The sequence below is a fragment of the Grampus griseus genome (genome assembly GCF_964374135.1).
Source record: "Grampus griseus genome assembly, chromosome: 5".
Lineage (NCBI taxonomy): Eukaryota > Metazoa > Chordata > Mammalia > Artiodactyla > Delphinidae > Grampus > Grampus griseus.
This window is the reverse complement of record NC_138998.1, coordinates 48,576,776-48,590,896: the sequence shown is the minus strand read 5'-3', so window position 1 is coordinate 48,590,896 and position 14,121 is coordinate 48,576,776. Positions and strand designations below refer to the sequence as shown.

General features: G+C 36.8%; 1 protein-coding gene across 1 annotated transcript in view; it reads left to right on the top strand.

Moving 5' to 3' along the window:
• Positions 1 to 11,095, top strand: part of SLC2A2 (solute carrier family 2 member 2) — a 33,877-nt gene extending 22,782 nt beyond the window's left edge. The window contains exons 8-11 of the mRNA XM_082655699.1: positions 1,402 to 1,506; positions 5,544 to 5,645; positions 6,314 to 6,517; positions 6,605 to 11,095. Of these exons, the coding sequence (XP_082511825.1) occupies positions 1,402 to 1,506; positions 5,544 to 5,645; positions 6,314 to 6,517; positions 6,605 to 6,805 (612 nt within the window). The 3' untranslated portion in view covers positions 6,806 to 11,095. The remainder of the gene's footprint in view (positions 1 to 1,401; positions 1,507 to 5,543; positions 5,646 to 6,313; positions 6,518 to 6,604) is intronic.
• The last annotated feature ends 3,026 nt before the right edge of the window (positions 11,096 to 14,121 follow it).

Sequence of the window (14,121 nt, the reverse complement as noted above, 5' to 3'; positions counted from 1 at the left end):
TCCCTGTGCCTGACTTAGAGACACTCAGGAAGTGTCGAACCACGCGCTGTCAGGCAGCCTAAAATGGTGGGCTGGTGTGCAGTGAGTAATCCTCTCCTCACTAAACACAGTCTGAACAGTCCTCCTGCGTCAGCCATGTCTGCAGGAAGAGGCACCAGCAGCAGGACATGTTATGTGGGAAAGGAACTGATGGAAGATGATAGAACAAAAAAGATGATGTAAAAGACTATTATAAACGTAAGGACATAACCAAATAATAAAGCCTATTAGGGAGGTTGTGAATCAGATTTCTCCATCCACTGAGATTGGTGGAAAATTTTGGGTTACATGCAATGACAACCAGAACTCTATACACACTGGTGAGAGTACAAATCGACACAACTTTTTTTTAAAATTTTGTATTGAGGTATAATTGATTTACAGTGTTGTGTTAGTTTCAGGTATACAGCAATCTGTTATACAAATACATATATCCACACTTTTTTTAGATTCTTTTCCCATATAGGCCATTACAGAGTACTGAGTAGAGTTCCCTGGGCTATACAGTAGGTCTCCATTAGCTATCTATTTTATATATAGTAGTATGTATGTGACGCAACTTCTTTGGAAAACTGTTTGGCAGTATCTATCAAAGCTGAGAACATGCATACACTACAACCCAGCAATTCTATGCCTAGGTGTAAATGTATACATATTTTACCAAAAGGCTTGTACTAGAATGTTCATAGCAGCACTATTCATAACCACTCTAAATGATAACTACCTAAATACCCATCAATAGTAGAATGAGTAACTAAATTGTGGTATATTAATACAATTATACACTAAACAGCAATGATAATGAACAGCCTGAAAATACAACAATATGGATAATTCTCATAAAAGTAATGTTGATACCAGATACAAAATACACACAAAATATGTGGTTCCATTTATATCACGTACAAGACTAGGCAAAATTTATCTATAAGGATAGAAGTTGAAAGAGTTTCCTTTGAAAAAAGGGTGACATTCAGGGGGCTTCTGGAGGGCAGGAAATGATTTATTTTTGATCTAGATTATACAGGTGTGTTTAGTTTGTGAAAATTAATTGAGCTGTACACTTAAATGATATGTGTACTTTTTTGCATGTATTTTATACTTTAACAAAAAAATAAAGTGCAGATGTACAATTTTCAGCTAAATATAAGGAGAACTTTTAAGTGACTGGAAGCTTTACACACTGAAGGAAGATTGTGGTTTCTCCTTCCCTGGAGGAAGAGGGTGGATAAAACCTTTTGGGAGTTCTAGGGACCCTGGTTCCATTGAAACACCTAAAAATAAACAAACTAAAATAATTCTTGCTTTAAAGCCATGAGTGCTAGGCTTCTTGATTAAGGCTAAACTATTATTATTTTGCAGATATTTTACTACTCAACCAGCATTTTTCAGACAGCTGGAATCAGCCAACCTGTTTATGCAACCATTGGAGTTGGTGCTGTCAACACAGTTTTCACTGCTCTCTCCGTAAGTAAAATACTCTACATAAATATTCTGCTTGCTCCTCAGTCCAGAAATGGGAGTAAAATAACCTTGTAATATAAAAGTGACCTATGACTTATTGTCCACGTGTGGTGGGTATGTAGATAGAACCAAGTGGGTCACAGGAAGAGTCCTATATGTGAATAACCAACCACTGTATTGAGATTAGGCATAACTGAACAGGTGATCACTGGTTCTCCTTATCTGCTGAAGATGTCATTTGTCACTCATTTGTGAATTAGTAACTCACTTGGGGGCACAGACACTTGGTATTTTTGTGTAAATAACTGGGCTCTTTCTCCTTTGCTCTGTACTTAAGCCCCTTGATATTAGCAAACAGCTTGTCATTTCTATCAGCATTGGATCCTAGATCCTCTCCTTCCATGGTTGAAAATTTTTATCCTGATATCTTAGAAAAAACATTTTTAAAATAAACATGGTCCTCTCAATTAGATAGCTAAGCCTCTAGCAAAATTAAACTGATTCAGTAAATTCTTATGATGTTAGGCCATTGGGCAGAACTTCCAGGTAGTCCACAAGGCCCTGGCTTCTGGTGATGTATATGACTGTGATATTATGAGAGGATGGAATAGAAGCGGTTTATAACTTGAAATATTATTGCTATTTTTGAAATGTAACTTTTTCAACTGTCAAATGTTATTATACACTTTTGAAAATTTTTTCTCAACAAGGGAAGAGGTCATATACTCTTCTTAAGATCAAATACCTTATCTAAGGAACAATTCAGTATATTGACAGTAATAATATTTAATATAACAATCTAAGAATTAAAGTAAACAAAAAACAACAGCAAAACCCCCCATACTTCCCAACTAACGTAACTCACTTTAAAATGAGGATAACTGAGTTTATCTTTGAATGCAGATGTTAAAAAAGCTTGTGCTTTTTAATTTTGGTCACAGTGCTATATACTCAATATACTTTAGTCACTTGTTTTTCATTCTCTGCACATGGACTTTTAACTATTACCTAGAGTAGTCAATAAATTACAGCCTGGCTACCTAGATCAAAAGGCAGGTTTGTCCAGACCACATTAAACAGAACTGGACCTTGGAAAGAGAAGGAAGAACAGATAATAAGGGAACACCAGTGCTTCCGTAGAAATGCCTTTAGAGGCATTTAAAGGCATTCATGGCCTGTTCAATCCAAAAGGCCACTCTAAACCAATAAAGGCCTGGTACTAGGATGGAATCCAAGGGACTATTCCCATTCTTTTGTCTCCTGAGATAATATTTTTGCAAATCCCACTTCAACATATTTTTTTCATATAGAGACTATGATTAAAACATTTTATGTGTAACAGGATTTGCTATGTAAAGCATCATGTTATCAAGATCAGGGTAACCCAAACTCTAAGAATATCTAACGAGAAAACGACTGCAGAATTCCATTTTTGTCCTCCCCCCCACCAGCCAACCCCATGGAGTGGGAAGAGTTGTTCTGAAAATAGAGCCTTGATTATTTTGAATCTACCTTTTTTGAACTCATCCTTTTATTCTGTGAAAGTTTTTGCATGACTGACATAATTTTTTTTTTTTTTTGCGGTACGCAGGCCTCTCACTGTTGTGGCCTCTCCCGCTGCGGAGCACAGGCTCCGGACGCACAGGCTCAGCGGCCATGGCTCACGGGCCCAGCCGCTCCGAGGCACGTGGGATCTTCCCAGACCGGGGCACGAACCCGTGTCCCCTGCATCAGCAGGCGGACTCTCAACCACTGCGCCACCAGGGAAGCCCCCTGACATAATTTTAAAAAGTCAACTCTAATCGGCTGTCTAATTAACCCTCCAGGACTACAGATAACAGTTAACATTTTTAATTATATTTATTTTTGAAAAGTTGTTTTAAAGTTCAAAGAAGTACATAAAGGACAGCCTCTCAGTCATCCAGTTTCTCTCGCCAAAATCAACCAAGGTTACCGAATTCTGTGTATCCTTTCAAATAAAGATGTGCCATTAGGAATATGTACTGATAACATATTAATGTTTCAACAGTTTGGAAGGAACATAATCAACCTTTTTTCTCTGGATGAGTACTTAGAGAAAGAGATAGACTTTCCCAACTCGATGCTGAATTATGTTCCACATTTCCAGATTTTCTTTTAAACTAATGAGCTGGTAGAAGGGAGCCTGTAATCTTGAGTAAGAAAACAAAACAGGAAGAATATAAAGGGAACTGGAAGGCAGCATAGGTCCAGAGGAGAAAGAGTGGCTCCAAGTAAGCATCCAGGATCTGAGTGATGTACAGTGTCTGCAGCGAAAATGAGAATTAAGATCAGGTAGACATCTCTGGCCCCTGACCAAATCTCACCCTGTATCACACCCTTTCCTGAGTGCTCACCTAGCCCCAAGGAGGGAGTCCAACTCAATTTTCAAGGCATGTAGTTTTAGAGTTTATAATCCTATTAGCAATAATTGTTCAGAAATAGAAGAAACAGACACAGTAAAAGCCCTTATTCCTGAAGAAATCCTCCAGTTTTCTTGGCAGCTTGACATGGTGTCATCAAATCAGATTTAAAAGTCATAATTAAAGAGTCAAAATATATAGAGAAATTTTATGAACTTGAGAAAGGTTTGTTTTTCCCACTTTCTTCTCAACAATTAAACGTGGGCTCCTTGCTTCCCTGGTGGCCCAGTGGTAAAGAAGCCGCCTTCCAATGCAGGGGACGCGGGTTTGATCCCTGGTCAGGGAACTAAGATCCCACATGCCACAGGGCAACTAAGCCCATGAGCCACAACTACTGAAGCCCGCACGCCCTAGAGCCCATGCTCCGCGACTACTGAGCTCGAGCGCCTCAACAAGACAGCCCACGTACCGCAAACTACAGAGCCCACACGCTCTGGAACCCGCACGCCTCAACTAGGGAGAGAAAACCTGCACACCACAACTAAGAGAGAAGCCCACGCACCACAACAAAAGATCCCGCATGCTGCAACTAAGACCCCACAGAGCCAAAAAAATTAAAAAAAAATTTTTTTTTAATGTGGCTCCTTGCTTACCACCCTGAAGTGATTTGAAACTCTAATACGAAATGTCTCTGAGATGAAAGGGGCTTTCATTGTAGGTGAAAAGAAATGTTTCTCAGATATTTTCAGAGCCAAAGCTCACTATACTAAGGGTATTGGATTGCTGTTGATTTACTGATAGATTTATGAGCCTAACCAATTTACTCACTGAAGTGAGAAATTATGACAGGTAGTTTTTGTGTGTGTGACTCTCCAACCTTGGCAGTATTCCAAGGATCAAGCAAGAGTCTATTCAACAAACTCTGGTCCTGGCTAATTGTAAATCTTAACCATTAGTGCAAAGATCCACAGACCCACAGGAATCGACACCAAATCTCCTGAATTAGGATAAGAAAGCACTTTAACCTTTTGCTTTAAAGTCATACCTTTTCAAGTGGATAGTTCATGACCAGCACCAGGTACATTTAGGCTCACCAGAAAAATGCGGACCTGACTATTTTGGTAAGGCCATCAAACTCTGTATGCTGCCCCTGAGTGGACACAGTTTGACTTTACTTGCAGTAAGAAAGTTGGATGAGAATAGTTAACACATCAACAGTTGTACTGTTTCAGGGGTCTGCAGTGCTCAAACCCTTGCAATTATAACTTAGGATAATTATCAGAAGGGAAATTAACATCATTTTTATGTAGGACCCTTCGTATTTTAAGTCTACAGGAAATATATTGGGAGAGGTCCAAGAGGTCCAGTCTCTAAATATGGCACCCAAAATGATAAACATCAGGTGGTGGTAATGCTATGGTTCTTTCTCTAGAATGGCCTGTTCAAATCAATGTGACGAAAGGAAGCCAGTAGTTGTAAATCACCTCTGTCCACTGAGAACAGCTTTGCCACCCCAGGCAAGAGTCACCCCCCTCCTGAGTTCCACATCTGTAAACAGAATAACAGAACGGCCTCTTTCCAGCTGTATAAATTAAAATGATCTCTTTGGCAGTAAAAACAATTTAAGTATAAAGCCAATATGTTTTAAATTTTTCCTAGGTATTCCTTGTGGAGAAGGCAGGGCGACGCTCTCTGTTTTTAATCGGAATGAGTGGGATGTTTGTTTGTGCCATCTTCATGTCGGTGGGACTTGTGCTACTGGTGAGTTTGGTGCCTGCACTGAGATTTTTGGTTACCATGTGATAGCACTTCTGAGCTGCAGGTTAAACGTTTGAGATTGACTTACGAAATAAAGCAAGAGGAACAGCATATAATACAAAGGAGAAGTGTAAAGAAAAAGAGAACTAGTTTAGGGGTTTAAATATAGAACATCAGCAGGTAAACTGTGCTTGTTACCCAGAGAGGCAGTGTATATAATAGTAGAGCACAAGCTCTGGGATTAGCCCAACCAGGTTCTAATCCTGGCTCTGCCACTTGGCTGCCTGTGTGACCTTGGACAAGTACCTAGACCTTTCCAGCCCAGCACCAGCACCCACTACTTTACAGGAGGTCATGCATCCTGTCTAGCAACCTTGGTATGAGTAGAAGCAAAGGTCACTGGATCCTTGCTTTTCCTCTTTCACAGAAAAAGAGTGACTAAGAGTCATGGAAAATCCTAATCCAGAGGATTTCCTATAGCACAAAAGATTTAAGGATGACTAAAACTAGAATAAACTTGTCTACGACTAGAATAACTTATACTTAATTGAATATAAACACATCAAGAAGGGAGCTATGTCATCTCTGAACTCAATGAGAATCTACCTAGCTAAAGGAAGAAGCAGTCAATGTCAGTTCCACTTTTGCTTTGTTTTTTGTTTCCTCCTCAGAATAAATTGGCTTGGATGAGTTACGTGAGCATGACAGCCATCTTCCTCTTTGTCAGTTTTTTTGAAATTGGACCAGGCCCCATCCCCTGGTTCATGGTGGCTGAGTTTTTTAGTCAAGGACCACGCCCTGCTGCTTTAGCAATGGCTGCGTTCAGCAACTGGACCTGCAATTTCATGATAGCTCTGTGTTTCCAGTACATTGCGGTAAGCAGCCTAATACTGTACAAATTTACTGAACAGAAGATAAGGTTGAAGAGCTGCTAATTGGAACTCTGTTTATTCTCTGTGCAGGACTTCTGTGGACCTTATGTGTTTTTCCTCTTTGCTGGTGTAGTCCTGGCCTTTACTCTGTTTACATTTTTCAAAGTTCCAGAAACCAAAGGAAAGTCCTTTGAGGAAATCGCGGCAGAGTTCCGAAAGAAGAGTGCTTCAACCAAAGCACCAAAAGCTGCTGTAGAAATGGAATTCCTTGGAGCTACAGAGACTGTGTAAAGATAACATGCTTTTTGACAGGAACAGAAACAGGAAGGAAGCAGTGTTTTTTAAATGACAAGTTTTTTGAGAATTCTATATCTACATCTTGAAGTACTGTTTTATTTTTTAAAGAGATGTTATAGGCTTTGATCAGATATGTCATCAAATATTACAAAGAAAGTATTTTTTTAACTTCGAGAATCTATTTTGGGTGGTAAGACTCTATAATTAAGTAAACCAAAAAGTCTAGCTCATTTTGGTACACTAAATGGCAAGTACATTCTAATGTTCTTAGTGCTGTCCTTTACAACAAGAGTATCCTGAAGTTGAAGCAGTTTCAGAGTTATTGCACATGACTAGAAACACATGACTAGAAACCTGAAGACACAACCAATATTTACATATTTAAATATTTACATATTTAAATACAATTAAGTTGGAATTTTCCTACCTGCAGACCTCATATCAATACTAAGGGAGATATGACTAGTGGCAGCAAGGGCCATGTTAAGATTGATAACTTTTCCAGTTTTTCCCCTCAGCTTCTTTCTTGTGCATTAGAATTTGTGTTGTGCTTAAAAAGTTTTTTCTGTTATTTTTCATGTGGAATAGTTTATTAAGCACATTAAAATATGGTTATAAACAAAAACTTTTATTTTGGGTAGGCTTACCAAAATCTTTCAGTATTTGGGGAAAAAATTTTTTTTTGTTACTTTGATGACCAAATGGTTTTTGTAAGATTAAACACTAAAAGGTTTTACCTGGTCATTTAGCATGGGTTATCAGTTAATATTAACAGCTATTATAAACCCATGTTAATTCCTTGCTGGTTCAATCCTTTGAGCTATAGTTTGTTTTGCGTTTTAACTGAGCACAGCTTGTTTTTCTGAGTTGTGTTATAAAATATACTCAAACAGTGATAAATCAAACACTTTGTATATCTCCTCAAACCCCAAATAAGATACAACAGTCTAACCTAGGAAATTGGAAGTAAAAGATTGCTCTGTTTGTTAAAAAATATTTTCTGAATTCTTATGTTTTAAAATAGAGTTGAAAAGGTAAGGTTGGAAGATCCTGAGGGCAGCCTCCTGAAAATTCATGAATGTTTAATTTCAGACTTGATCAATATCCTTTTTTAATTTTCTTGAAAAGACTTGAGTTGCCTAACACAAAACAATCATCCCATTTGACGTTTCCTTTTTTGCCTTAGCAGTATATGGATGCTATCTAAGCTGTTCTCTTGCAATTGCTACCATTTATTGTACACTACCTATGTGCCAGGCACTGTTACAAGTGCTTTTATGTGGACAAATTGGAAATACACAGATAATTGAACAGACTTTCACTTACAGTCAATTTTGCAAGTATGGAAATACAGTTCTGATGGATACCAAAGGCTTAGCAGGGAGCTAAAGTATCCCCAGGCTGTTTTCCTCACAAAGCAGAGCACTGAATCAATCTTTTTTACATTTGCTTTAATGTGCATGAAAAAAAGGCACTTTTTAAAAAGTTCTCTTTAAGAGTGGGAAAAACAATACTGAACACTTGGTGGGGGTTGTTTGTTTTTTCTTTTTTTTTTTTTTTCCTTTATTTTTCTTTCCTTTTTTTGACCAAAGGTGTTTACCTTTACATAATTTGACATTCCAAACAACATGAAATTATTTCTTTTCACTTTGATTTTTGTTTCCTCTGGGCCAATTTGGGATAAACTACTTTCACTTAGGACTTCAGAACAGAGTCACAGTGAGCTTAAATAGTTCAGTAGAGCTTTTTGCTAAACTGTGAACTCTGTTAAAAAAAAAAAAAAAGTAGGGACTCTGAGTAGGGCAGGAGCAGGAAAATGGCTCATCTTGCGGCTCCTGTCTTCTTCAGGATGCTGAAGCATCAGCGTGCTGATGGCCTTTGAGAAGCCCAAAGTTGCACTGGTAAAGAAATTTAACATATTTATAGGTGATAAATGTGATTTATTCACATTCTTTAATCACTATTCCTGACCTCATTTAGAATAAAGTAGTAAAGGTTTAAATAAAGAACCCAAAAGACCCCTTTTAAGTTTTAATTAATTATTCTGATTGACCACAAATACCAAAAATTCGGACCCTGCAGTTTTCTGCCTCAGAGAAATGTAAATGGCATACATTGTTTCCCTTTCAGAGATACAAGTGAGTTGAAAAGAAACATTAAGATGAAATAAGAGGCTAAGACAAAGGAACTAGCTTAACCTGATAAAAGAAACTCCTAGGTTTTCAACAATATTCATCATAATATATAATAATATCGGCACTAATTAATCAGATTTAATCCCAGGGAAATTAGACGTGTGTTTGAATGTTTAATTTTCATAGTATGCTACTGTTCTTGTGGAATTATTTTCATACTCTAACATCCTCACAAATGTGATTTTCTCTTAGCTTGCTCGGAGCATGATTACACTTCTTGATCTGGCCACTCATCTGCTAGATCTAGTGTTGCCCACTGTCGTGACACCAATGCACGGATCTTCTCTCACTTCCTTTTCCCCACTCTCCTCTACACGATCAGCACAGTAGTGCATGCTGAGTTGAGACACAGTAAGAGAAAGCCCCTCCTCAAGGAGCTCAGTCTATTGAGGAGCTCAGGAAGACCAGGGTATAAACATCCCCATCTTCATCTTTTTCCTTCCATGAACCTCAAACTGAAGGCCTCTTTTGTAAAGAGGGCTCAATCATATACCTACCTCAGAGAGTTGTTGTGAAGATTAAATGTAAAGTGCTAAGCAGAGTGTCTGGTACAAAGGGGGCGCTCAATAAATGTTACCTAGAATTAGTATTCATGAAGATACTGTTAGGATACAGGACTACCATATATAAGATAGTTCCAATTATTTGTTTTGAATAAAAAAAGTTTTATAAATTCAAGATAATATTTTCTTACTTCAAGCAACAGTCTCATGATGACAAGGGAATGTTAAGAATTAGGGTAGATATTAGGCTATCTAATGCTTAAACCCATACCTGATATTTCTAAGTAGGTTGTAAGAGTTTCTATTGTATTTTTTAAACTTGCTTTTGCCTAAGTTATTTTTTAAGAGGTCTATATGTAATATTATTTCTTTGGATAATACTAAGTACAAAATAAAATGCTATATATCATATTTAAATGTAATTTAATAGGATTAAATCACAGGGCAAGACCAAACCTTGATAATCCTCAAAAATTGCAAAAGTGTATAAACCAGTATACATGCATAAGCTACTTCTTCTTGCTAGCTTATTGTTGCAAACGTAGCAAATAAAGCAGTATTAGGCAATATCTTGTGCTTACAGTGTCCTAAGCAAAGGTGCTGAGTAAAGTATATATAATTTTTCATTACAATTCTGTATTAGTGACCTGAGGAGAAAAGGTTTATTGTCAACCACTCTGAGCCATCTGCTGGTGTTTTTACTGCTTTCTAATTGAGTGCACATTAGAAAGAATCATCATGAAAATAAACTTGTTTTATTAGTATGTATACACTATTAATATCTATACACATACATAAACTATATGAATGTATACATATTTATAGTATGTATACACTATAGTTTTATGTCAATAAGTATATTTCCAAATACTGTGTTGTTTTATTTTATGTAGAAAATAACCACATTTAAGAAAATTGATATTGGTTTATTGTATATACTCATTTCCTCTCACAGTATCTTTCCTATTCTCATTTTAAAGATAATATGTGAGTTACATTTTAAACCAAAATTTTATTTCCATCAAGCAGTTGTTTTGATTATCAGTAGTAGAAAAAACTAACCTGTAGGCTAGGTAAGAACAATTGAAGAGGAATGAATGACTCCCTTTGATGAAAATAGAAATAATTTAATTCGGTAAATATTGAATTGCACTCCTATTATGAACAAGACACTTTATTAAAGTTTTGTAAAAGAGACAAAGCTTAGAAAACATGGCCCCTATCCTCATTCACCTGCATACTCATAAAGGGGATAAAATTTGAAAACAAATAGTTATAGTACAAAGGAGAGAAAAGGAAAAACTGTAAGTTAGTGGTTTTAAAATTTTTAAGTTAATGTCTAAAATTTTTCATCATATGTTTAAATAGCTGCAAAGGATAAAATTTTTCAAAATATAGTATATATTTACATTTTAAAATTGCTATGCTCTATTTATTCAATAGCATTTAATTACCATAGTAATTTGTTACTCAACATAACCATTTAAAATATATATAAATATATTTTTATATTTAACAGTTGGAAAATTTACTGCATTATTTTCTATTCTCATATTTCTGTTCCATTTCCCCCAAAGAATTTTATCCTAAAGCAATAAATATACGTGCTTTAAAATATTTTTGATGATTCTAAGTTTCTGCAACAAAAAATATCTATAATTTGAATTTTAATTTTTAAAAATGTCCTGTGTCTACAAAGGTCAAAATGTTTAACCTCTTTTTCTTTTCTGGATTGAGTTAGCATTTATGATAATTAGTAGCACATAACTGCAGAAAATTATCCATATTACAAATTTTGATAAAATTATTTTTTAATTTTTTTATTGAAGTATAGTTGATTTACAATATTGTGCCAATCTCTACTGTACAGCAAAGTGACTCAGTTATATACATTTATCATTTTTAAAATATTTATTTTAGAAATTCATCTCAGTGAGAAGTATGGGTTTTCTTCAAGTAATTTAAATATTAATGGATAGGGGCTTCCCTGGTGGCGCAGTGGTTGAGAATCCGCCTGCCGATGCAGGGGACACGGGTTCGCGCCCCGGTCCGGGAAGATCCCACATGCCGCGAAGCAGCTGGGCCCATGAGCCATGGCCGCTGAGCCTGTGCGTCCGGAGCCTGTGCTGTGCAACGGGAAAGGCCACAACAGTGAGAGGCCCGCGTACCACCAAAAAAAAAAAAAAATTAATGGATAGGTATTTCTTATTGCTAATGTGAAACAGTGTTCAACATAAATCCTATCATTACCTTTTGTTATTATAGATGTATTGAAAATCTTGTTTTCATAAATAAGTAGATAGGAATGGAAGGACCAATGTCATTTAATTCCATAACTATTTCTAAGTTATAGCCAAAAAGCACATAAAAATTAATCATCAAAGTAATTTTTAATAACCTATCAGCTAATAACTCAATTGGGCCCTTTAATTTTGTTGTAATCAAAGAACCTGTATTGTGAAAGGACTTGTTATCCAGGTGTTAAAATTATTCTCTCCCTAGTTTCTGGGCAGCATACCAAAAAGGCTTTACCAAGACTTATTAAAAGACTATTAGTTATATTGTTGAATCTTTCACTTAGAGGCAACTTGCTTAACATGATATACTCAGAAGGGTTTGGGAAAATTGAAATATAATTAATGTCATGCATTTTCACATATATGTGATGAAATTATTCTATTTTATCACATGCTCTAGTCACATCAAACCTCAGATGAGAGGTCATATACAGCTTGTTAGCTTGTTCAATTCATGGAAAATGTCTGTCATAACCTAATGGGCAAACTCAGTCCTTATTGTCAAACTAATTTTCTAAATCAGACTTACTTTCTATCTGACTTAATTTTTCACTTCCAATGAGCACCTTAATACTCATTCCTGTGACAGCCATCTCATGTCTGAATTCCAGTGCTTCCACAGGTAAACATAAATGAGTCATGGGTACTGGTCACCAGTCTGTCTCCTGCATTTCTTACAGATGCTTTATATTCTTTACTTTTACTGGTCTTTCCTTCAGGAGCAAATGCACTTTGAAAATAATTGGGTACGGTCTGCTAAACCAAAGTGGTCAGTACCCTGTTCTACAATGTCTGCGTTCAAAATATCCTAACTCAGGCCCAAATATGCTATTTCTTATGCCATCTTAATTAAGGTAGGCGTCACAGTTAAAATCATTTCCAAGTATCCCTTTTTTTGGCACTGCTAGAGGTTTGAGTCTGCGGCAATGCGCCATGGTGAAAGTCAGGATTCAAGGAGGACTATACCTGTCTTTTGTAAAGTAGGAGAAGGATGACTATGAAAGAGGTGTTGGGGAAAGAACTGGCCTAATGCCCAACTGCAGGCACATTACTGAGCATGAAAACATATGTTTTTGTCCATGAATAAGAGATAACGTGCCCAACTCTGACAAGTTATTATCAGTTATTAACAAACTAAATGCTAGGAGGAGGGAGGAGGAGAGGAGAGGAAGAAATGAAACTTAAGAGGATCAGCCCAGAAGATCCAGCATCTAAACAATGGGAGCTCAAAAGAGAAAAAAAAATAAAATCAAAATAGAAGGAAGGAAATTATCAAAGACAAATCATACTGGAATTTTGCTGAGCTGAAGAACAAGGCTTGAGATTGAAAGTTTATTGTGTGCGAAACACAACTAAACAAACAAAGCACAAAATTTCATCATGAAATTTCAGAGCACCAGCAGTTAAAAAGTACATATGAAAGCATCCAGAAAGTAAAGACAGGTCACATACAAAGAAACAGGCTTCATAAAAGCATGTCATATCTGAAGAGCAACTGTGAAAGCTAAAAGGCTATGGAACAATACCTACAAAATTCTGAAGGAAAATTATTTCCAGCCTAGAATTCTGTTCCCAGACATATTATCAGTTGAATGTAAAAGTAGAATTAGGCATATTTCCAGACATGCAAGACTCAAAAACTTACCTGTTCTGTACCTTCTCTCATGAAACAAGTGGAATGTGTACTGTGCCAACAAAGAGAGAGAGAGAGAGAGAGAGAGACATGGAAAAGGAGAGAATTAAAAATAAGTCTCAAGGCAGGAGTCATAGGTGACAGCAAGCTCCAGGGCCTAGAAAGCAACGAATTCAGATTGAAGCAAGAAAAAGAAGGTTCCAGGGAAAAACAAAACTAAAATATTCTCTGATGTGTTTGACCATATGAAGAATAATTTGGAACATTTAGAAAAAAAAAATAGTGCCAAGCACATAGAAAACTAAACAAATGCAAATAGGAGGCAATTATGAATTCCTAAGGAGAGAGTGCAGTAGGGAGCAGCATAGAAAGGAAACGTCCTAGTACACTTCTTGGGTCAATGGTGAATAATTATTCACATAATTATATAAAACACTGGATATTGTTAACAATTCTTACTTTCAAATAAAATTTATAATAGTACTGGACTTCCCTGGTGGCACAGTGGTTAAGAATCTGCCTGCCAATGCAGGGGACACGGGTTTGAGCCCTGGTCCGGGAAGATCCCACATGCCACGGAGCAACTAAGGCCATGTGCCACAACTACTGAGCCTGCGCTCTAGAGCCCACGAGCCACAACTACTGAGCCTGCGCGCCACACCTGCTGAAGCCCGCGCACCTA